Here is a 26,092-nt window from a genome sequence, read left to right as displayed (position 1 = left end):
TCAGATGCATAGATATCGAGAAAAATACGAAAATTTGATGAATTTCGTTATTTTATAAGTGTATGGTAACATCTTAAAGTCGAGGCATGTTACCAAAAAACTTTTTAGACCAAATTTGTAGCAAATTTTATTCCTAACAATATTGCTCTCTTGTACTTTTGCTATCAGATGCATGAATATCGAGAAAAATACGAAAATTTGATGAATTTCGTTATTTTATAAGTGTATGGTAACATCTTAAAGTCGAGGCATGTTACCAAAAAACTTTTTTAATAAAAGATGTAGCAAATTTTATTCTTAACAATATTGCTGTCTTGCCTTTTGCTCTCAGATGCATAAATATCGAGAAAAATACGAAAATTTGATGAATTTCGTTATTTTATAAGTGTATGGTAACATCTTAAAGTCGAGGCATGTTACCAAAAAACTTTTTTAATAAAAGATGTAGCAAATTTTATTCTTAACAATATTGCTGTCTTGCCTTTTGCTCTCAGATGCATAAATATCGAGAAAAATACGAAAATTTGATGAATTTCGTTATTTTATAAGTGTATGGTAACATCTTAAAGTCGAGGCATGTTACCAAAAAACTTTTTAGACCAAATTTGTAGCAAATTTTATTCCTAACAATATTGCTCTCTTACACTTTTGCTCTCAGATGCATAGATATCGAGAAAAATACGAAAATTTGATGAATTTCGCTATTTTACAAGTGTATGGTAACATTTTAAAATCGGAGCATGTTATCAAACAACTTTTTTAACAAAAGATGTAGCAAATTTTATTCTTAACAATATTTCTCTCTTGCACTTTTGCTCTCAGATGCATAAATATCGAGAAAAATACGAAAATTTGATGAATTTCGTTATTTTATAAGTGTATGGTAACATTTTAAAATCCAGGCATGTTATCAAAAAACTTTTTTAATAAAAGATGTAGCAAATTTTATTCTTAACAATATTGCTGTCTTGCACTTTTGCGCTCAGATGCATAGATATCGAGAAAAATACGAAAATTTGATGAATTTCACTATTTTACAAGTGTATGGTAACATTTTAAAATCCAGGCATGTTATCAAAAAACTTTTTGAACAAAAGTTGTAGCTAATTTTATTCCTAACAATATTGTTCTCTTGCACTTTTGCTCTCAGGTGCATAGATATCGAGAAAAATACGAAAATATGAAAATTTGATGAATTTCGCTATTTTACAAGTGTATGGTAACATTTTAAAATTCGGACATGTTATCAAAAAGCTTTTTAAATAAAAGTTGTAGCAAATTTTATTCTTAACAATATTTCTCTCTTGCACTTTTGCTCTCAGATGCATAGATATCGAGAAAAATACGAAAATATGAAGATTTGATGAATTTCGCCATTTTACAAGTGTATGGTAACATTTTAAAATCCAGGCATGTTATCAAAAAACTTTTTTAATAAAAGATGTAGCAAATTTTATTCTTAACAATATTTCTCTCTTGCACTTTTGCTCTCAGATGCATAGATATCGAGAAAAATACGAAAATATGAAGATTTGATGAATTTCGCCATTTTACAAGTGTATGGTAACATTTTAAAATCCAGGCATGTTATCAAAAAACTTTTTTAATAAAAGATGTAGCAAATTTTATTCTTAACAATATTGCTGTCTTGCACTTTTGCGCTCAGATGCATAGATATCGAGAAAAATACGAAAATTTGATGAATTTCGCTATTTTACAAGTGTATGGTAACATTTTAAAATCCAGGCATGTTATCAAAAAACTTTTTGAACAAAAGTTGTAGCTAATTTTATTCCTAACAATATTGTTTTCTTGCACTTTTGCTCTCAGGTGCATAGATATCGAGAAAAATACGAAAATATGAAAATTTGATGAATTTCGCTATTTTACAAGTGTATGGTAACATTTTAAAATCGGGGCATGTTATCAAAAAGCTTTTTAAACAAAAGTTGTAGCAAATTTTATTCTTAACACTATTGTTCTCTTTCACTTTTGCTCCTACATACCTCAATATCGAGAAATAAACGAAAATTTGATTAATTACGATCACTAATTGCAAGCATGTATCATTAAAACGTTTCCGATGTACCATTAAAACCACCAAAAACAATTAATATTAACATTTACTCGAAACATTTCAGTACACCCAAAAAAATGCAACACTCAACACCCCTTTATTTACTCCTTTTAATTCCCCCCTTAACATTTTTCACCCAAATTAATTGCGATAAAACCCGATCAAGCACAACTCAATGTTTATCGGAAATAATAAACAAAAATTTTAGAAACGGACGTCTTCTAACAGTTTTAGTTGAAGTTGAAAAGTTCGTTCATAAAGCGATCATCGACGATATAATGGGGATGGTTTTTGATGGAGAAAAACGATTCGTTCACGTAACGAATGGAACGTGGGTAACAAAAAATATGTTTGAAAGTTTTACAAGATGCAAAATAAATTGTTGGACGAATTCTTCGGTGTTGGGTTACGTTTTTAAAGCGAAATATCGAAGTTATTCTTATTTGATTATCGTCGATACCACAAATTCGTTCCGTAGGTTATTAATGGGGATGAAACGTTTGGAATCGTTTAATCGAAACGCAAAAATTTTGGTTTATTTGGAACTCGATCAAGATGAAAGCATTTTTTATGTATTAAATGATTTTTATAACGATAACATTTACAACGTCGTTATTTTCGCTCACAATTCTAATTACACCCGAATTTATTCTTTGGATATTTTCGATTTTAAATCGGGTGAGAAATGCGGTGGGGATCCAAATTTAAAAATGATCGACGAATGCAAAGATGGGGAATTAACCAAAAAATCGCAATTATTCAATTTATTTTTAAAACCAAATTATAATGATTGTATAATTAAAGGATTAACGATGATTTATCCCCCGTTTGTAATCGATTTAAACAACGGATTTGAAATTGAATTGATTCGAGAAATCGTTAAAAGAATTCACGCTAAAATCGTGATTGATATTGAGGATGTTGAAGATTGGGGGGAAATTAATTTAAATCGCACGTATGATTTAGCCTTCGGAAATATTCAAACCACCCCGGAGATATATGAAGATTTTGAGTTAACCGAGAGCTATTATAACGAGCAAATGATTTGGGTGGTTCCCAAAGCCCAAAAAATCGATCAATTTAATTGTTTGTTTTTGATGTTTTCGCCGAACGTTTGGTTATTAAACGGGATTATTTTGGTGTTATTTTCGTCCCTTTTTTATTTCACATCTTTATCTTATAACTTAACCATCATCGAATCGATTTTGTTATCGATCCAAACATTCATTGGGGCACCAGTTCCAAAAAAGCCAACTAAAAACGTAATTTGCACCATTTTTATATCATTCGCTTTATACAGCATAATCATAAACGTTCTATATAATAGCTCGTTAATAAATATTTTAACAAACCCCGTTTATGAAAGACAAATTTTAAGTGAAGACGATTTATTACAACCATCGATTCAAATCGGGGGTCCATCAATTTACAAAGAATTTTTTAACGAATCCCACGAAAAATCGTCAGATTTAATTTATAAAAAGTATTTGATCGAAAACAAAAAGAAAGATACCTTAAATTATTGGATAAAAAAAGTGGGAAATAACAAAAACGTTGCGACGATTTCAACGAAAATGTTTGCTAATTATTTATTAAAAAATACAGAGGATTTTAAAATTTTTATTTTACCAAAAATCTTGTTTAGTTTTCACGTTAAAATCGCTATGAGCAAAGGGAATTTTCTTTTGTACAAGTTCGACCAACAAATTAAGCGGTTTCAACGCGCCGGGTTGATCGAAAAGTGGAGATTGAAATATTCTAAAATTGAAGTAAAGGTTAAAAGCGATGATAAAGTTGTGTTGAAAATGAATCATTTAAGCGGGGCGTTTTATGTTTTATGCGTTGGGTATGTCCTCGGTGGGATTGTTTTTGTAATTGAGCGAATTTATTGGATTAAACGATGCAAAAAGTGATGTAAGTTTTAATACACTGTTGGAAATAATTCACGAGCACACCCTGTATAATCTGAACGCGTATGTCTAGCGGAATAAAATTTGGAATACTAAAGTAGTGTAACTTACTCTCACATGGAGAGCGGCACAACTCTGCTGGGAGATGAAACATCAATAGCGAGAGTATCCCCCGTGGCTTCGCGTACCATCGCTACACGACGTGGCATGGAGTCTATAAGTTGCTGTATTGTAGCGAGAGGGATGGCCAACTATGCCACCTCAACTCGAATCCATAACTCCAAAACGTAAGCCGGGGAAACCGGATAACGTTGAAGTCTCCGACCAGTCATTTCCCAAACATGTTCGATTGGAGTCAGATCCGGAAAACGAGCTGACCTAGGAAGCATTCGTATACGGTGCTCTTCCACAAAGGTCTGTACAATACGCCCAATGTGCGTTCGGACATTGTCGTGCATGTATAGGAGACCTGAACGCCGCCGAACGTAGGGAAGCACAACATCTACGTATCGTTGACCCGTCATGGCCTGCTATACACGAAGCAGACATGTACGTCCACCATGTGTAATAGCACCCCATACCATAATGCTCGGTTGTCGGTGGATAGGGCATTCTTGCACGCACTGCTCGAGTAGACGATCACCACGTCTCCGACGAACTAAAATTCGCGCATCACCGGTGCAAAACAAAATGTCCCTCTACTCGGCAACCCACTAATGCCTAGCGTCCACCTACTCGTGACGTATGCTGCGGTGCTCGGGTGTTACTGGAATCCGCTGTATCGCACGACGCGCGCGCAGTCCACTATCTACCAAACGCCGCCATACAGTTCGCGTAGTGAGTGAGCCTTCCCCTGCTGGTGGCCAAACAGCTCCAAGTTGCCTTGAGGAGGACGCACACGACGCTAAAGCGCTGAGCACAAGAGCGCGACCATTCTCGCTATGCCCGTTGCACTGCCGATAACGATCGCTCGAGACGACGCGCAATTTCACGGAACGATACACCCTCAATGTACATACCCACAAACATTCCTCGCCCAAACTCGCTTAAGTAACGCGATCGCTCATCCATTGCGCACAGAGTACGATAACAATGTGGTCCCTCACACCACACTAAAAACGACCGGTATTTTCCATCCACTTCGGTCTCCATAGCGACGGAATGTTCCACTTGGAAGGGCGGCTCAGTCAACAATGCCGCGACGGAACAACTCGAAACTCGTTGAATAAACTCGTCTACAGTAAAGCTTTGTGCTCCGCAAATATTATGGATTTATCTTCACGCGTTCAGATTATATAGGGTGTGCTCGTGAATTATTTCCAACAGTGTACCTCCTAAACCTAATATCGTAACTTCTTCGACCTCGGCTAAATTCTATCAATAACTAGCAAAAATACGAGCCAAGGTCACTTGTAGCCGAGGCGCTGCCTTGATTACACTTAATTTTAATAATCTCGGCCGCAATGTATTTGGTTAGGTTCTTTGAATTCATTGTCACAGCTTTTGATCTAAAGGATTTTTTGTAACATGCTTCGATTTTAGAATGTTACCCTTAGCTAATAGAAAACTAGAAAATTCATCAATTTTTCGTACTTTTCTCCATATTGATACATTTGAGAGGAAAGTGAAATAGAGCAATATTATTAACCCTTTAGGTTTTGAGTGTCTTACGACCTATTGCCATTCAAATACGTACTGCTTTTAAACGGTACAAAATTTTGTACTGCACAGACGAGCGCCGTATATAAGCGTTGTTTTTACACACATGGCCAATGTTCAAAAGCACCACCATGTTCTATATTTTTTTATAAGTGATATATTTTCCGTAATAAGTGAAACGGATGATTAGTATTGTGTACAATGTCCAACAGAATGGATTTTTACGTGGACAGCGGCGATGAAGAGCCATTTGAAGACAGAGGAAGCGAATATTTACCAAGTGAAGATGAAGAGTCTGAAGAAGATGATATGTTAATTGATGAATATCAAGATGTAATGTTAGTAGAAAGTGTAAATGACGACAGTAATCATGAACCAGAAATAATTTGGGGAGACAGCCTTGCTTCGAAATTTACCACACTAAAAACCAATACTGAAAGAAATAAAAGTTGCTGTTGTTCATATGTACAATAAATAATTTTCTGATTTCTCTTTTCATTATTTCTCAATAGATAAACAATTAAATCGGCTATAAACATAGCAAACATTTGTTGCCATACATATACAGCGGGCGTCTGTGCGGCAATAACATCAGTGCCGTCTGAGAGGTAAGTGAATAAATTTTGGAGCTATCCTTAAAGGGTTAAGAACAAAATTTGCTACAACTTTTGTTCTAAAAGTTTTTTTGTAACATGCTCCGATTCCAAATTGTTACCATTAACTACTTGAAAAAGCAACAAGTTCACGTTCTGATACTATTCTTACATTTCCCGTTCATAACACTGAACGGGTCAGTCGATTGCGCTGTGGAATGGACTGCCTTCTGAAATTCGTAATATTTCTAGAATTACTAATTTTAGACATGTTTTAAAGCGCCACTTGCTTGCCCTTCAGCTGGCTGTTTCCTGATTCTTTGTTCTTTGTCTTTCTCTCTTTTCCTATCTCCAACTGCTCTCACTTGTTGGCAATTGATATCCCGCAGATTCTCTCTTTTCGTGTCTTTTCTATATTTTTCTCTTTGTTTTTCCTTTCTTGCTTAATCTTATTTGGTGATGTAAATAATATCTAATTATCACTACTTGCTATATTCAGTAAATATTATTTTTATTTTTGTTTGTTCTGTTGGGTCATTTGGCAGAGATCGCTTGTGCGATAAAATGATCCATTTGCTGATACTGCTTACTGTTTAAGTGTATCTTATGTAATTTTGTACTTTTATCTGTGCATCAGTGACATCATATAGTGCCTCGGCCGCAAGCGACCTCGGCTTAGTTCCTTGAATCCACTGTTTCTTCTGATTAAGCCGAGGCGCTGCTATATGTTGTTCGGATTTGGCTTGATATGACATTAATTATAGAGCCTCGGCCGCAAGCGACCTCGGCTTAGTTCTTTTATTCCATAGGTGATTAACACCATATAGTGCCTCGGCCGCAAGCGACCTCGGCTTAGTTCCTTGATTCGAAAAATGTTTAACTCTATACAGCGTATCCCGTATCTTCCGCATCAGAGCATTATACGGTTGTAGGATACATTATTCTGAAGCGATCTTTCTAATAAAATTTTTTCGAAATGTTTATAATAACCGCACGGGAACTGTTTAAAGGAACTGTTTTTCGTCCAATCAGCAGATCGCAAATCAGACTCAAGTAATCGGTGCCACCCTCGGCCGGTTCGCTACGCCGATGATAACTCGTTTCCCACGTGTACTCACCAATAGATTTGTCATGGAAAGAGAAATAAACTTTTTCGATGAATCAAAGTCGTCCGTTATTGGTCGTCGTTAAACAGTTCCTGTGCGGTTATTATAAACATTTCGAAAAAATTTTATTAGAAAGATCGCTTCAGAATAATGTATTCTACAACCGTATAATGCTCTGATGCGGAAGATACGGGACACGCTGTATAGTGCCTCGGCCGCAAGCGACCTCGGCTTAGTTCTTTCATTCTAAAGGTGATTAACACCATATAGTACCTCGGCCGCAAGCGACCTCGGCTTGGTTCCTTTAATCCACGGTTCCTTCTGATTAAGCCGAGGCACTGCTATATGTTGTTCGGATTTGGCTTAATATGACATTAATTATAAAGCCTCGGCCGCAAGCGACCTCGGCTTGGTTCTTTCATTTCAAAGGTAATCAACACAATATAGTGCCTTGGCCGCAAGCGACCTCGGCTTAGTTCCTTGAATGCACTGTTTCTTCTGATTAAGCCGAGACATTGCTATATGTTGTTCGGATTTGGCTTGATATGACATTAATTATAGAGCCTCGGCCGCAAGCGACCTCGGCTTAGTTCCTTGATTCGAAAGATGATTAACTCTATATAGTGCCTCGACCGCAAGCGACCTCGGCTTGGTTCTTTTATTCCAAAAGTGATTAACACCATATAGTGCCTCGGCCGCAAGCGACCTCGGCTTGGTTCCTTCAATTTACGGTTCCTTCTGATTAAGCCGAGGCGCTGCTATATGTTGTTCGGATTTGGCTTGATATGACATTAATTATAAAGCCTCGGCCGCAAGCGACCTCGGCTTGGTTCTTTCATTTCAAAGGTAATCAACACAATATAGTGCCTCGGCCGCAAGCGACCTCGGCTTGGTTCTTTTATTCCAAAGGTGATTAACACCATATAATGCCTCGGCCGCAAGCGACCTCGGCTTAGTTCCTTGAATCCACTGCTTCTTCTGATTAAGCCGAGGCGCTACTATATGTTGTTCGGATTTGGCTTAATATGACATTAATTATAAAGCCTCGGCCGCAAGCGACCTCGGCTTGGTTCTTTCATTCCAAAGGTGATTAAGCCGAGGCACTGCTATATATTGTTCGGATTTGACTTGATATGACATTAATTGTAGTGCCTCGGCCGCAAGCAACACAACATCGGCTAGGTTTTTCTGCAGTACAGTCAATTCCAATAAAATGTCGGTTTTAATGATAATAAAAATAAATTAAATATTATTGTTTTTGTACATAAATAAAATTAAATAAATAAATATAATAAAATAAATTAAAAAAATGATTTTATAAAGCAGTGAATAAGGGGCTATCCTCAAACGCCCCCAAAATCATCGTAATCGCCCCCGGAGTAGCATACATCGGCAATTGAGATTGTCTTTCCGCCAAAAACTCCATAACCATCTTTTCCAATTCGCGTTGATACTCAGAATCCTCAAATTTATCGAAAATCTCATCGTACTGCTCCGGCGTTACATTATCGTTGTGGTTTTGCTCAATTTTCGCGACAACGTCTTCGATTATCGATCGACGAGGTTCAATCTAATCTCAAAAATCATTCAAAATTTATTTAAATTGAAATCAAGTTGGTTTACGATTAAAACGAACCGATGTTTGTAATAAAATATCATTAAGATTTTTCTCCAAGACTTCGAATCCATCGTCGAATAAAGCTTGAATCCACGGTTGTGAGAAGAATTTAAAAAAATCTTTGATTAAACCGATTTTAAAGCGGTGTTCTAAGTTATTGAATAACGCCTCGTGTTTTCCCCATAATAACGTTAAGTTATTTCGTTGTATTGGCTAAACTTTGATTAAATTAATTTGGTCTGTAATATAATAAATGTGTTTTTTACCTTTTTGGATACCGCAATGATTGTTTCGATCGAGTGGAATTTGTTTAAGTGGAGTAAGAAGTAACCTTTTTTGTCTAAATCGTTGCAATCTCCCGTTGTCATAACATGGCCCTAAAAGAAATCAATTAGTAACATTTTAAAAGTCGCCAAATCAACAATTTTCGTATTTATTTCGATATTGACGCATCTGAGAGCAAAAGTGAAAGAAATATTGTTAAGTTTTTTGAAAAATTTGAAAACTACCACGAGATTTCGGCCGACTACCGGAAAATGTTAGTCAACTACCATGGGATTTTAATGAAATTGAAGGTTTTAAACGAGATGTTGATGATGAAGGAGATGGAAAGAGTCAGTTTTATGATGATTTTGATGAGAACCTTGAAAAAATTGGAAAACTACCACGAAATTTCGGTCGACTACCGGAAACTGTTAGTCAACTACCGTGGGAGCTTAATGACATTGGAGGTTTTAAACGTGATGTTGATGATGAAGGGGATTAAAAGAGTCAGTTTTATGATGATTTTGATGAGAACCTTGAAAAAATTTGGAAACTACCACGAGATTTCGGCCGACTACCGGAAAATGTTAGTCAACTACCGTGGGATTTTAATGAAATTGAAGGATTTAAACGAGATGTTGATGATGAAGGAGATTAAAAGAGTCAGTTTTATGATGGTTTTGATGAGAACCTTGAAAAAATTTGAAAACTACCACGAGATTTCGGCCGACTACCGGAAAATGTAGTCAACTACCGTGGGAGTTTATTGACATTGGAGGTTTTAAACGAGATGTTGATGATGAAGGAGATTAAAAGAGTCAGTTTTATGATGATTTTGTGAGAACCTTGAAAAAATTTGAAAAGTACCACGAGATTTCGGCCGACTACCGGAAAATGTTAGTCAACTACCGTGGGAGTTTATTGACATTGGAGGTTTTAAACGAGATGTTGATGATGAAGGAGATTAAAAGAGTCAGTTTTATGATGATTTTGTGAGAACCTTGAAAAAATTTGAAAAGTACCACGAGATTTCGGCCGACTACCGGAAAATGTTAGTCAACTACCGTGGGAGTTTAATGACATTGGAGGTTTTAAACGTGATGTTGATGATGAAGGGGATCAAAAGAGTCAGTTTTATGATGATTTTGATGAGAACCTTGAAAAAATTGGAAAACTACCACGAAATTTCGATCGACTACCGCAAACTGTTAGTCAACTACCGTGGGAGTTTAATGACATTGGAGGTTTTAAACGTGATGTTGATGATGAAGGGGATTAAAAGAGTCAGTTATATGATGATTTTGATGAGAACCTTGAAAAAATTGGAAAACTACCACGAAATTTCGGTCGACTACCGGAAACTGTTAGTCAACTACCGTGGGAGTTTAATGACATTGGAGGTTTTAAACGTAATGTTGATGATGAAGGGGATTAAAAGAGTCAATTATATGATGATTTTGATGAGAACCTTGAAAAAAATTGAAAACTACCACGAGATTTCGGTCGACTACCGGAAACTGTTAGTCAACTACCGTGGGAGTTTAATGACATTGGAGGTTTTAAACGTGATGTTGATGATGAAGGGGATAAAAAGAGTCAGTTATATGATGATTTTGATGAGAACCTTGAAAAAATTGGAAAACTACCACGAAATTTCGGTCGGCTACCGGAAACTGTTAGTCAACTACCGTGGGAGTTTAATGTCATTGGAGGTTTTAAAGGTAATGTTGATGATGAAGGGGATTAAAAGAGTCAGTTATATGATGATTTTGATGAGAACCTTGAAAAAATTGGAAAACTACCACGAAATTTCGGTCGACTACCGGAAACTGTTAGTCAACTACCGTGGGAGTTTAATGACATTGGAGGTTTTAAACATAATGTTGATGATGAAGGGGATTAAAAGAGTCAATTATATGATGATATTGATGAGAACCTTGAAAAAATTGGAAAACTACCACGAGTTTTCGGTCGACTACCGGAAAATATTAGTCAACTACCATGGGTATTTAATGATACTGAAGGTTTTAAATGAGATGCTGGTGATAAAGGAGATGAAAAGAGTCAGTTTTATGATGATTTTGATGAGAACCTTGATAAAATTTGAAAACTAAGACGAGATTTTGGCCGACTACCGGAAAATGTTAGTCAACTACCGTAGGAAATTAATGAAGTTGAAGGTTATAAGTAGAATAGAATAATTTATTAATTTATTCGTGCAATTACAAATTTGTTTTACACCCAGCAAGTTGAAACAATCAATACATACGGTACCGATACACTACAATCAACATTCATTACAGCCGATACTACCATGTCTGACAAAATAGGTTATATATTAAAATCTTCCTCTGAGAGGTCGCGGTCCAGAAATTCCGAAGAGGAATAAAAAACCCGTGGTCAGCAAGAACGGCTCGACAGCCACCTTAAAGGCTCCCACCGAGAGCAGCGTTACCACGGCAAGAATCTCTGTAACTCAGACCACAGACTACCCGCACAGCACGTCGCAGTAATCGGAAAACTCTGTGCCACCCAGCACAACCTCCCAACGCCAATAACGCCTAAGACATAAGCGACTGGCACAAGACATGAGATGCCGACCTCAGCACAGCCCTCGACACATTATTGCTTAGAATTCGCAACACAAAGATGTTGCTAGTCAAACATCCACCCAACCTATCTATGTGGGGTTCTAACCTACCACGAGATTTCGGTCGACTACCGGTAACTGTCAATCAACTACCAAGGCAAATGACCGAAAACGAAACTTTAAAGAAGTTGTTGATAAAGGACAAAAAATCAACCAATTTTTCGAAAATCGCGAAAAATCCGCAAACTACTGCCAGCTGTTAGCCTAGTTTTGTAAGAACTTTGATGAGAACCTCGAAAAAACCAAGAAACTACCTCAGGATCTCGGTCGACTACCGCTAACTGTCAATCAATTATCGCAACAAATGAATAAAAATGATCATTTTATTGATATTGTTGATAGAGGACAAGAAATCAACCAATTTCTCGAGAATTCCACTGATTATTTGAAAAAAACCGACGGACTACCGCGGAAAATTGACGAAAATGAAAATGTTAAACAAGATACGATCGATAAAGGACAAGAAATACACCAACTTCTCAAAAATTCTATTGACTGTTTGGTAATAACTGGGGAACTACCGCCAGTTGTCAATCGACTACCGCGGCAAAATAACGAAATTGAAAGTTTTAAACGGGATCTTGATGATAAACTACAAGAAAGCAGCTAATTTATTGAAAATGCTGATTACTTTGAAAAACCGGAGAACTACCGCAAAATCTCAGCCAACTACCAGAAAAATTTAGTGAACTACCGTGGGAAATTAATGAAATTGAAGATTTTAAAGGAACTGTTGATGATAAAGGAGATGAAAAGAGTCAATTTTATGATGATTTTGATGAGAACCTCGAAAAAATCTGAAAACTACCGCGGGATGTCAACCGACTACCGTTGCAAAATAACGAAAATGTAAGTTTTGAACAGGATGTTGATGATAAACGACAAACAAGGAGTTATTTAAGTTATTTTTAATAAATTAACTATTACTTACAAATCGCTCATCCATACTTGCAATATCCATCGGAACAGGAACCCCCGGTTTCCGAATTAATAAGTACTGAATTTTCGTGGGGACTTGAGCAAAAACTTCAACTGGTTTTCCAAACCACGGCACCAACATTTTCCCTTCACTCGTCGAGCACTCCTTAAACAACACATTATCGTCGTCTTCTTCATGCCCACTACTCGGAACCAATTTTTTTAAGATCATCCGGGCCAATCTCCTCCCGATTTCGCCCTGATTAAACAAATTGTGACGCATATGATCCGCGTAATACCTCCGGGGATACTTAGTTATCCTCCCCGCTGCGAAAATATTAGGATCGTTCGTTTCATAATTGGGACTGATCACCAACGCCCCATCAAAAATTAAATTCGCCTTGTTAAAAGCGGTGAAGGTAACTTTGCTAATTGATTTCCTTTGGTACATAAACGCGGCTTTCACGTTCATCGAGTAAGTCCTAAAAACTATAATGATTTAAACGGCAACAAAGATGATTTTAATTACCTCGTGTTTGTTTGAAACATTATCGATGTGACCATAAGATTATTTTTATCGAACGTCCAATCGCAAAATGAATAATTCTTATAAATTTCAATCCCTAAATTTTTAATTTCATTTTGAACCACCTCCTCAATTGAATTTTCGAACGCTTCGAACGTTCCTGAATCTTCGGAATATGGTGGGATTATAAAAATAAGATCTTCGGGGTTTATCCCACTTTTTAATAAACCTTCTAAGCAGCAATAAGCTTCAATACAATTTCCGTACACAATAAAATTACCCTTTCTTTTTCTATCTTCCGAAATCATTTCTATTCGACTCATAGCCCACATCGCATCAACCGTCGTATTAATAACAAAAACGTTCTCGGGACACTCTTGAATCGTCGCTTCCGGATTCTGCTTAATCTCAAATTCTCTTCGAACAGGTTGGAATTGAGTTCCGCACGTTAGAAATAACATATCATACGGTAGCTGGGTTGAGTTAACGGTTATCGTTTTTGCTTTTCTATCGATTTCGCTCATAACGCCCGAAACTACGTTAACATAAGTCGCCAATGAAAGCAACGATAAATAATGTCCAGACGTTTTATCCGACGTCACCGGAAACATCGATTCGTACGTTGCGTTCGTTTCGAATTTGGGCAAGCCATGCGTTGAAACTAAGGTTACGTTGTTGAAGATTGTGTGAAGATTCGGGTTTCCGTTAAAAATTAGTTCTATTAAAAACGATAATCCGATTTCGCTTGCTCCGACGACGACTATTTTGGTGTTTATTTCAAATCTAAAATGGAAATATTAAAATGATTTCAATTTATTGTGTAGTAGAAAAGTTGAAAAAGAAGGATGCCGAAAACTGTGTATCGCAGAGCATAGTCGCAATATGGTAAGAAAAATTTGTGTGATAGGAGCCGAAGAAAGAGAACGCCAAGATGTTTGAGAGTGTTGGAGAGACTTCACACAGTGAACAAATCGGGGCAATGTTTTGCTGTTATCGGCATATAAAAGAAAGATGTGACAAATACATCAGCTAACTTAAACTTAGGAACTGATTAACCAAGGTTAAGAAGATGCTAAGATACTAATATATAATAAGAAGTTGCCAAGCTTACTGATTTGATGCATCTGAGAGTAAAAGTGAAAGAGAGCAATATTGTTAAGAGTAAAATTTGCTACAACTTTAAAGAAAGAAATTAGGTTGGTATTCGAAAAGTTACTAGATCTGGTGACTTTTTAAAAAAGATAACTAGAAAAATCTTAAAAATCGCGCCACCTAGGGGCGAAAGGGGCGCGTGAGTTGTTGGTTGCCTAAAAGTGACAATTTTTAAGTTTGTCTGATGAACGATAGATGACGTTGTGTTATATTTTTAAATTTAAAACTTAATTTTTAACCTAATTTTTTTTCCCCCAAGTTTAAGTTGGCACCACTCCCTATGCTTATAACATGGGAGCGTGACGTCACAGCGGGATAAGGGGGATTAACTTAAGGTCCAGAACGCTCATTATCTACTGATTTCAAGGTGTTACCATTAACAACGAAATTCATCAAATTTCAATATTTTCGTATTTTTCTCGATATTGACGTATCTGAGAGCAAAAATACAAGAGAGCAATATTGTTCAGAACAAAATTTGCTACAACTTCTGTTCTAAAAATTATTTTGTAACATGCTTTGATTCCCGAATGCTACCATTAGCTAATAGTAAAACAAGCAAATTCAATAAATTTTCATATATTTGTATTTTTCTCAATATTGACGCATCTGAGAGCAAAAATATAAGAGAGCAATATTGTTCAGAACAAAATTTGCTACAACTTTTGTTCTATAAGTTTTTTTATAACATGCTTTGATCCCGGAATGCTACCATTAGCTAATAGTAAAACAAGGAAATTCAATAAATTTTCAAATTTTCATATTTTTCTCGATATTGACGCATCTGAGAGCAAAAATACAAGAGAGCAATATTGTTCAGAACAAAATTTGCTACAACTTTTGTTCTAAAAGTTTTCTTATAACATACTCCGATTTCCAAGTGTTACCATCAATAACTTGTAAAACAACGAAATTTATCAAATTTGGTAGGTAGGTTGGCAACGTTGCGTCTAGTATTTATTTATCATTATCATTAGAATACCAAATTTTAGACTAAATCTAGCAATAGTCTGGGAGGCGAGTCGCTGACTATAAAGACGCTAAGAGGATGTCCCCAAGGGGGCTGCTATCACCTCTATTATGGTGCCTGGTAGTTGATGACTTGATGAACACCCTAACTAAAAACGCATTTAAGATTCAAGGGTATGCTAATGACCTGGTAATCACTATCCGAGGTAAATATGATTCAATCATAACTCAGCTAATGCAGAAAGCTCTACTACTCACCAGTACTTGGTGTAGAAGGAATGGGGTCAGCATCAATCTCAATAAAATCGAAATAATCCCTTTCACTCGGAGAAGGAAGCTACAAATAAAAGCACCCTCCATTGAAGCTCAAAACAGAAGTTAAATACTTGACAGTAAAACTCACACTTAGATAAGGCGAGGAAAAAGGCCATCATGGCAAACCAGATCTGCCGCAGGCTCCTAGGAAGGAACTGGGGTCTCAAACCACGAATAGCTCACTGGACCTACGTAGCAATAATCAGACCCATAGTCGCCTACGCCTCATTGGTTTGGTGGCCAAAAATAAAACATAAGACAGCTCTCACAAAGCGGTTAGCATGTCTTAACATACCGGGTGCAAGGAGATCCTGTCCGACGACTGCTTTGGAAGCCCAACTCGGCCTCACACCGCTCCATTTATATATACAAAAAGGAGGCAGTCTCAAGTGCCTTATCATTGAAAACAGTTTCTTCACTCAAGTTGATGCAGGGTAACCTCAGAGGACACCTCGAGATCCTCAAGGTTGAAATTAAAGCAGATCTTATACCGACAGAATACAATTTCAACCAGCCGTATAAGGTCATGTTTGGAAGCAGGGATGATTGGCCCTCAACTAAAAAGAGGAGCCCTAGCCTGGTATACCGATGCTTCAAAGACAGTTAGATCCGGAGTAGGCATGGGCATCAGTGGACCAAATAGCCACATTAAATTGCCCCTCATCTCGGACATAACAATTATCCAAGCAGAGGTTCTTGCTATAAACTTCTGCACCGCTATGAACCTACAGAAGGGACAGAAAGGTGCATCCATAAACATTTTCACAGACAGTCGGGCCGCCTTAAAGGCAATTCAGGTTTACACGTGTGACTCCGCACTGATTAGAGAATGTACCAGCAACCGACAGAACTCGCTAGGGGCAATGATGTTACCCTATGGTGGGTAACATCAACCGGGTCATAGCAACATTGAGGGCAATGGAAGGCGGACAAGCTGGCCAAAGAGGCAGCGAACCTGGTTGTGGACCACAAAAAAGCCACCTAAAACAAATAATCAACAACTAGGAGGTCTCAAAGGTAGTCTTAAGCTGGAAAGAACTTCCCGGTCGCAGACAAGCGAAGAGTATGATAACTCCGTCGCAAAACAAAACCAAAGAGGTTTTATGCCTCAGCAAAGGGGATCTAAGGACGCTCCTCAAGCTACCTGACCGGCCATGCACCTCTAAATTACCACCTCTTCCACATTGGACAAGCTGAGAATTAAACTTGTGTAATAATTCGGAAATTATTTAATGGTTTTGGGAATAAACCATACGAATTGTATATTCCTGGCGTGCAGCCTTTTTCTTCTAAAAACCAAAAATCACGTCTCGCGTTTACGACCGACGTCCGGGGTGGTGACCAGACGTCGAAATAAATTTTGAGAAAGATTAATGTACAAGCAAATTTATGGGAAAACGTAGATAACGAAAAAGTCGTTAAAAATACAATAGACGTTAGAAAACGTAAAGGTTTGATGGCTCCCACAGTTTGGGATTTACGTGATGATTTTTGGGATTAGCTAGTGGCGGATGTTATCTTCTGGCCCCGTGGTCAAAAATTGTTCCCTTCCCCAAATTTCCTCATTGGCTCAGAAAATTATTGTAAAACATCCGCCCCGTATTTTGGATTGGCCCAGGTGTCGGGAACATCCAGGCGATAGGAACGCCTCAAGAAGGTTTTTGCACCCCTCCAATACCCGAGGTTACTTAAGGGCTTGTAAGACCTTTTTCAGGGGATTACGAATTACGATCACAATCATAATCAGAATAATAATACCAATCACAAGAGGTTTTTGAGTCGAAACGTCGTCAGCGCTCCGTTAGATAGCAACTTAGAATTCGCTTTAACGCCAATTCTAAGTGTCGTCGTATATCGAGAACTGTGACTTAGTTTCATTTGCGAACATTCTTTGTACTTCGGGCATCCGTGTCGGTAATTGTGTTTCCACTGAGGATTTGGTGCAAGAGTGGTGTTGGAACCTTCCCGGTTAACTTCCGAGAAGCCACCAAAAAGGATCCAGGGTTGCGATCCATCGGCGTACCACCAAATCGGAATACAAGTCCTGAGTAAGTCTGTTTGCCAGTTTTCGTTATCACCTATCTGTCAACGAGTATTAGCTGTCGAGGTTGGATTCGGAAATATCTCTTTTTTTAAGTAACGTCGGGTCATAGATAATCGTAGGTAGATTATAAGGTTCATTTTTGTTCATTGTCTATTTTTACTTGTTATTTTGTTAATATAGTTTAAGTGTGGTTAGAACACTTGTTTTTTGATTTTCCCCTTTTCCTGGCAGAGCCTTAGTGCAAGAACCCACAGTTCTGAAATAGTGACCGCGCGCTTGTCATTTAGTTTTGATTGATTCGCTAGGATCAATTAGGGGTCCTTCAGACTAAGAATTAGGAAGCGCGAAATACTGTTTCTGGTGGCAGCGGTATTACCAAAGGTCGAGACCGTTCAAAGGCGGCCTCACCACACTTGTCGACTATGCAACGACGAGTCAGAAACTGCTGAACATATACTGTGCAAATGCGTCGCCAGAGGCCGTCTAAGACACAACATTTTCGGTAAAACTCCCTACTTACCTACCGACATAAAGGTGCAAGACCTCAGGACAATACTAAGGTCCATCAAGGACCTACATTTGCCCTAAACCTTTAGAGGGCTAAAGTTACAATAGATCATATAGGTCGCGGTAACGAGAGGGACTGTTCTCTTCAGCCCGGAAGGAATAATATTAATAATAAAACCTAGCAATTTAACCCCCTAAACCAATTTAAAAAAAAATTAAAAATTAAAATTTGGCAATAAATACATGCAAAGGTAATTAATAACTAATTAGTGTCTAATTGTCAACTAAGTTGTTTTTGTCAAATCGCCAGAAACTCATCCCAGAGGATTTGCCAAGTATGTCCCAGGACTATCGTCGACATACTTCAGCTGGAAGGGGCAGCCATGGGATCACCTCTGTCTCCTATGATAGCCAATTTTTTACATGGAGGTATTTGAAGAGAAAGCATTAAAGAAGAGTCCTTGGAAACCGAAGTTATGGCTCCGTTACGTCGATGACACTTTCGTGATCTGGCAACATGGAAAAGAGCAACTCAGGAATTTCTAGACCACCTCAATTCACAGCACCCCATGATAAAATTTACCATGGAAACAGAAACTGCAAAACAGTTGCCATTCCTGGATGTGTTAGTCACTAGGAAGACAGATGGGAGCATGGAACTGGGAGTATATCGGAAGAAAACGCATACGAATAGGTACTTGCAGGCTTCATCCCACCACCACCCACAACAGAAGAGGTCCGGTTTTATCTGCCTTCCTTATATTTCAGGTGTGACGGAGTGAATTGCGAGGCGTCTGAAGAAGAATAATATCGTGGTACGATACGGTACGGTCAGCAAAATACAAAACGCTGTACCGATAGCCAAAGACAAGCTAACCCCAGTAAAGGTAGGCTATCGTGCAGTTTCGGGAAATATTACGTTGGCCAAACTGGACGTAACATCGAGTGCCGCATCAAGGAACACAAGACTAAGGAAGATCCAACAATCTGCAGTCGCAGAGCATTGCCACAAAGGAGAACACAGCATGGAGTTCGAGAAAACCATAGTGCTAGCAAGAAACGGACATTACTTCCAAAGATTGACGAGAGAGGCGATAGAGATTCATCGACGTGGGAATAATATGTATAGAGAAGATAGCTGGGAACTCTCCACCCGGATTTGACAAAAACAACTTAGTTGACAATTAGACTTAATTAGTCTAGTGTTAGTTCTAGTGATACTGTTAGTTCTAGTTTTAGTTTAATTAATTAATATTATTTTTACCTGGATAATCCGCAATACATCGGCGTCGACATATAAACAGCATACGGTCGTTCATCGTGCATCATAACCGGCATAAATTCGCAATTTTCTTTATCGCTTGTATCAAATTCGGGGACCCTCGCAGGAAGCACCGGCATTAACTCATTCAAAACGCACGCCAACGGATCGAAGCGAAACATGGTGGTCCCTTCATCGGGCTCAACGAGATGTATCAACAAACTATAATCGGTTAAGCGATGCAACTCCAACAACAACCATCGCGAGTGTCTTTGAAAAATCGGAGACAACGCGAAATGTTTAATTCTCCCAAAACAACACGGTTTGTGTTTCGACAAATCGGTCATTCGCGACACTTGGTACCTATTGAATATATAAGCCGAATTATTTAAATCTTTTACATTAACGACACCCACAATCTCGTTATTCGCTAAAACAACGAACGTTTGGTGGTTATCGTAATGACTTGTTAGGTATTTGTGGAAAGTTTGAAACACTTTTAGCCCACTTCTCATCCTCGACAACAATTTTTTCACGTTTTTAACATCGTACAAAGTAGCTTTACGAATCAAAATCCTGCAATACAACGAGTTACGATGAACCACGTATAGTTCGTGCGCAAAGTTTGATCCCCCCGTCGGGGTGACCCTGATAAACATCTTCGTTAGTAATTGAAAAAACGGCGCTGTACTTGGGATGCATAAAACGCAATAATCTTTATTCGGAAACAATTCAAACCCCGCTTGGAGCAATTCAACCAAAGATTTTTCATGCTCGGGCCACGCGGCCAACAACTCCAAAGTAAACGCGTTAATCGGCCCGTTATATCTCTGGTCTTCCGCTAACTTATTCAAAGTTGCGTAATAAGAAACCGATTTTATTTGGTCGTCGTCGAATTTGTCTTGATTTCGCACCCTTTGTAATTCGTTATCGTTAAAGTGCAATAAATTGGAGCTAAATTTGCCTTCAACGACGCCTTTAAAAACGATTTCTGATGGGTTAGGAGAGGTTTCGCTCGAACACGTCGTTTGGGGGATCAATATTGAGTATGATTCCGATGATGATGGTGATGAAAAGATGCTAAATGAAAGTGTTTGATTTGATATCGATCGGTGTCTTGATACCGTTTCGACTGAATCCGAGTGAATGAAGTCGTAATCTTCTTCGTTTAAGTAATCGTAGTCCTCGTAGTTGTCGGAATCGTAGTGCTCTTTATCGTATTTGTCGTCGAAATGAACGTGTTTTCTTAATCCGTAGAAACATTCGAGTTGGAAATAATTTTTTAAAATCTCTAAATTAACGATTTCGTTGTAAATTATTATCCCGACGGCTAATCCTTCGTATTCCGTCACGATCGTGTGTCGGTTTGATTTTCCGTCGGATATTATTTCGGCCATATAAAATTCGCCGTACATTTTTTTCAATCTCTCACTATGCGTGTCGATTAAAGGAATTAAATCGTCGTTGTCTTCGATGACGGCTTGGCGAAGTTTGTAGTGTTTATCGTAATCTTGTCTTAGATAAAGCATGATTTTTTGGGAGTTTGGGCAATTTGAGGTGCTTGGTAAGTTTAGGCCGTTTAACGGTAAGAAGTCGACGAATTTTTTTTGGGCTGGGATTATAACGATTACGTATTGGACGAGAAGGAATTTTTTAAAAACTTTTTCTAAAACGGGTTCCAAAAATAATTTCAAATATCGTTGGTTGTAAACGGCTAAATGAACGAAAAGCGTGTTCGAACTGTTGGCGTTGTTTAAATTGTACGAGTATATGATCCATGGTACCCAATCGTCCGGTGGGATCGATCTTAAATTGGGGAAATTGTTAAAAAACACTCCAGCCACTATTTCACCTTGCCTTGTTTCGGCCACCAAAGTTATATAACTCAATTCGCTTAAACCGTAAAATAAATTATTAATTAAAATAAAATAATTAATTTTTTGCTTACTAAGCTGCTTTGATATCGTCCATTCCGAAGTGTGAGTCTGTTGTTTTATCGACTAATTCGTTGAGGATTGGGAGATCAGAGAGAAGCGCTGCGCGACATCGCGTTATGGGCCATATTTTTTGTTGGTTGAAAAATGATGATGATCGGATTGAGGAATTAACGTTCGTCTCAAAAAATGATATGTTTCTAAGCATTTTAACAACAAGCTGGTTCTTGTTTAAATTATTTCTGGTTTTTTATGCTAAAAGAATGTAAAAATTATTAAAAAAGTGACAAGTTTGTAAACATTTTTTTGACATTGAACGCAACATTTTTTTTTACACAGTTGTCACCTCTGAATGTTTTCGATCTAACTCGCGAGATTATTAAACATTATTATACTTTAAGTACGAAGGGTTTCACGGCGATTCACACCGATTGAACTAAAACTAACACTAGAAACTTTCGGGTTTTGCTATTAGCTATAACTGGTGATAATGGAGATCCCATGACTACCCCTTCGTACTGTTCGTAAAATTCACTAGATCTGGTACGTATCTGGTAATCCCTCGGGAATAAGCTTTTGGCGGAGGCCATCCACAGCATCCTTAACTGGTGCCCTGGTAAAAAGAGACTCAACATCGAAACTTACCAAAATATCCTCAAGATCTAGCTTTATACCCGATTCTACAAAAAGTGTTGAATGCCTGACATGTATGTATGTAGTTTCACGTGGGGGTGAGTTACTCACAGCACTTAGGCCCCAACGGACCCTTTGTACGTCCCCACAATTTACTGTTCATTCAAGGGTCAGAAAACCAGCCCAATCTTTTCATGAACGTTAATATAGAACAGAAAAGTATGTTCCTTATATCCGAAATTTGGAGCCATGGTACTCCGAAAATAGATTCCCTTAAGTACGCGAGGTTTGGACAGTCACAAACAATATGACTTACCGTCTCGTCTTCCATTTCACACCCTCCACAGAGGGGTGTATTCGCCAGCTTCATGTAAAACATGTGCTTACGTAACCTGCAGTGTCCGGTCAGGAAGTGGGTGAGAAGCCTCAAGTCACTTTTCGATTTTCCCAGAAACTGAGTAGATGTCTTCTGGTCAGGGTAGAGCAGAGTTTTCTTAGCAAAGGCACCTACTGCTGTCCCAGGTTTATAGAACATAAGGTTACCTCATTCCCTATGCCTCTGTAGTATCGATTATTACCCCGCAAATTGACGTCACTGGTTCGATACAGTCAGAATAAAAGATAGCCTATACGTGCCTATACTGTGGTACAGTCTATATAAAATATTTAAACCTCGCATCGTGTTGTGTTGTTCATAGAACCAGCTACGTCACTGACCCACCTTGCCTCTCAGAGGAGGAGAATCGGTATTGGGTAACCTTATGTTCTATAGACCTTGGTGGGAGATGGAGTTTATCAGTTTTGATGCTGTATTAACAGATAGTGGTACAAACGGTTCAGGGGAGATCGGTGACTTGTTAGCCGCCCGTTTCGCCAACCTGTCCGCATGATCATGTCCTTTTCGCCATTTTACCGTGACGTTGTTGTATACGTTTGCCTCTTTAAGTGATTGCCGACAGGACTTCACCAACGATGATGCAGTATGATGCCTGCCAACCGCCAGCATAGCCTGTCTGCTATCAGTACAGATTACAACGTTTCTGCCGACTTTTTGGAGTCGATAATCGCATCGGCTACTGTGTTTATAGCAATTATCGCAATACGATCCTAACGAAGTGGAAACGTGCAGCAAAGAAAATTCCCGCTCCGGAACCTCTAGCCTTCTTTGATCCATCAGTGTAGATGGTCAGCGTTTTGCCCGAGGTTGAGTTGTTCTGGGGTATCGTTTCAATGCCAAAGTGTGGCTTCCCTAAGAAAGTAGGTGTAATGTAGTCTGTGCGAGCTTTAAGGAGGGGTTGTTTACTAACAGCCCCACTCCAGAGCTTGCTCCGGACTATTCCCATTTTATGCTTTTCATTTACTGATCGCAATCGAAGCAATGCTATCACGGCCACCTCCCTGATAAAAATATCTAGGGGCAGCACGTTTAGCAGAGTTTCCATTGCAATCGTAGGTGTAGATCTCATAGCGCCTGTGATTAGCAGGCAGGCCAGTCGTTGCAATTGACGCATGATGCATGTTTTAGTGCTGAGCACCAAACTATGGCTCCGTGAGCTACCATGGGTCTTATCACAGAAGTGTAGATCCACATTGTAACTTTCGGATTTAATCCCCTGCCTGACATATGATTCTGTGTTCCCTGTAAAAGGAGACAGAATCTTTGCGAGATATTTGGCCAACTAGTATGTTGGAGAGAAGTTTATGAATCTTCGGTAGTCCATAAATTCTTGGTGGGACCGGCACCTGCACAAACAATCCTTTCTGCTGTTCTACTGGAATTCCTGTGGATTTGATCAGGTCCTTCATTTTCCTTACGATTCTGTCTGTGAGGTCCTTCTTAATCTTCCTGTAGGTGGCTGGGTCCAGTAGGTTTATCATTTTGTCGTCATATTCTTTCAGGCCCTTGTCTGCTGGTAATACGACGATTTCTGACTTTTCTTCAATAAACCGGAGTGCCTTCTTTTCACGAACCGTCAAGTTGGATTTCGGTTTTTTGCTGACTTCAGTACTCTCGCAACTTCTTGTTGGGTCTCTTCGGCTTTTAGTGCGGGCATCCCTCGAACAACCGCTTCGACTGCGCAGATGATTTCTCTTTTGGGACCTTCCTCGGGGCGATTGCGTAGTTCAATCCTTTGGCGAGTATAATAATTTATAAGTGGGCACTCGATCTGTTGATGACGATTGTGTCTACTGGTAAACTATTACTTTTCTTCTTTTATATCCGGCGTTCCAGGGATTCAAACCTCTTGATGTGCGTGTCACGTGTCTTCTGGAATTCACGATCAATCTTCTCCATTGTTAGTCTGCCCACTTGAAGTCGTAGTAACCACTCACTTATTTTTTGTAGATCATTGAAGGTCTTGTGGATTCTTTCTCGTAGTAGTGCTTGTTTTGTCCTAATCAAGATTCTACGTGCTGCAGCGGAGTCGATGTGGTGCTTCACCTTCAAGAAGGTTGGCGTTACTTTCTTCTTTCTGCATCTTCATAGGATGGTAAAACTGCTCCACAGCTTGCGTTGTCTAATTCGTGAGTTATCCAAATCCTTGATTTGTTTGTTGATATCATCCCCATAAAGGTTAATAATATAAGTACGAAGGCTTTCACGGCCGGTGTGAATTTTTGTTTACAAATGCTAATCAACCCAAGAAAGGATAATACCGTGAAGGAATGTTGAGTAAGGTTTTCTTTTGTAATGTCAATTATACTATGAAGTTGGATGAAATACAATATAAATTTAATCGTAAAATATTCAAATATATTAAGCATCTTGCGTTAATAAACGCGTATGTTCTGTAATGTTGGTGTTTCTGTTATTGTGTATCACATAGGAAAAAAGAAGTGAAAATAATATCGTTACACTCAGTGCCACCATCTAAAAAAATAATCAAAAGTATTATCATAAAAATTGAGTAAAATTTTTTTTATCACATTTTACCTCAACGCCTAATACACTTATAAAAACGATGGCGATTACTTTAATATTTTCATCGTTTATAATAATTATAGAATCATCATTTTTGGTACGTAAGAAAAGCATAACGCCTCCAATTACTTGACTTACAATGATCATCACGGCACTAATTGCATACTGTTAAAATTTTAAAAAATATTATGATTGTAAAAAAGCGATTATTACAGATGTCTAACAGCGTTAAGGACGAGTTTTCGTTCTAGTTTTAATCCCATCCAGCCTAATGCTGTTAAAAACATAACTACACATGCGTTGACAAATAGGTATTCCATAAGAGGTGTAACTTTATTGATGGCATCATTATTAAACATTCCGCCCATTACGCAGGCCAATATTACCATTGATAAGCAGTTTAACTGCAAAAAAAAATTGGGATATTAAATGAATTTAATAAAAAATAATAAATCATACTTACCAGGGAAATTAATAGAGAACCGTGGAAGGCTTTTTTAACCATACCAAATTCACAACACATTTTTTTATAAAAGAATAGAATAAACCATAACATAAAATCCAAGCTCATGCAATGTTTGTAATAAAAATAACTTTAATATCATATCTTATCATTAAAGTACTCATTCATGAGAACACCACTAGATGGCGCCCCGAAACAGAATACTTCTTTATCATTATTGATAAATTTAATTATAATTTTATATTTATTTCTTATACACAGAAAAGAAATAATCTGTACTTACTTGGATTAAATCTTCCCGGAAAAATCGTTGAAATTCGTGAAATGGTGAAAAAGCAACGAATTATAATAAAATCATAAAAATCTCGAACTTGATTGTATTTTAGGATAAATAAGTACTTACTGCGATATCGGGAACATTTCCTCGTTAAAATTCCAAGATACAAGCGAATTTCCCTGGAAAAATTCGGAAAATTCGGGAGCGATGTAAACCACAACAAACTTTTTAACCACTTTTTACAACATGGCGTCAAAAAAACAATTGAAAATCAAAATCTTTTGACGTCACAT

General features: G+C 38.0%; 3 protein-coding genes across 3 annotated transcripts; 1 reads left to right on the top strand and 2 right to left on the bottom strand.

The window, feature by feature from the left end:
- The first annotated feature begins 2,154 nt into the window (after positions 1 to 2,154).
- LOC139432476 (uncharacterized) lies at positions 2,155 to 3,990 on the top strand. Its single transcript, XM_071201057.1, has one exon. It carries the CDS (start codon positions 2,155 to 2,157, stop codon positions 3,988 to 3,990), a length of 1,836 nt encoding a protein of 611 aa, XP_071057158.1.
- Positions 3,991 to 8,579: 4,589 nt separating this feature from the next.
- On the bottom strand, positions 8,580 to 26,017 carry LOC111415479 (cilia- and flagella-associated protein 61-like). The gene is made up of 8 exons (XM_071201044.1): positions 25,926 to 26,017; positions 21,518 to 21,758; positions 19,573 to 21,462; positions 13,325 to 14,104; positions 12,809 to 13,277; positions 9,230 to 9,340; positions 8,982 to 9,176; positions 8,580 to 8,915 (listed from the first exon to the last, which is right to left on the bottom strand). Exons 2-8 carry the CDS (start codon positions 21,709 to 21,711, stop codon positions 8,661 to 8,663), a joined length of 3,894 nt encoding a protein of 1,297 aa, XP_071057145.1. The 5' UTR covers positions 21,712 to 21,758; positions 25,926 to 26,017; the 3' UTR covers positions 8,580 to 8,660.
- Positions 24,849 to 25,670, bottom strand: LOC111415473 (uncharacterized). The gene is made up of 4 exons (XM_071201045.1): positions 25,523 to 25,670; positions 25,284 to 25,463; positions 25,072 to 25,224; positions 24,849 to 25,008 (listed from the first exon to the last, which is right to left on the bottom strand). The coding sequence occupies exons 1-4, from the start codon at positions 25,628 to 25,630 to the stop codon at positions 24,895 to 24,897; spliced, it is 555 nt and encodes a 184-aa protein (XP_071057146.1). The 5' UTR covers positions 25,631 to 25,670; the 3' UTR covers positions 24,849 to 24,894.
- Positions 26,018 to 26,092: the final 75 nt, after the last annotated feature.

This window comes from Onthophagus taurus, unplaced genomic scaffold, assembly GCF_036711975.1.
Source record: "Onthophagus taurus isolate NC unplaced genomic scaffold, IU_Otau_3.0 ScKx7SY_16, whole genome shotgun sequence".
NCBI classification, from domain to species: domain Eukaryota; kingdom Metazoa; phylum Arthropoda; class Insecta; order Coleoptera; family Scarabaeidae; genus Onthophagus; species Onthophagus taurus.
The sequence above is the reverse complement of the archived record's forward strand: the minus strand, read 5'-3'. Positions and strand labels throughout refer to the sequence as shown.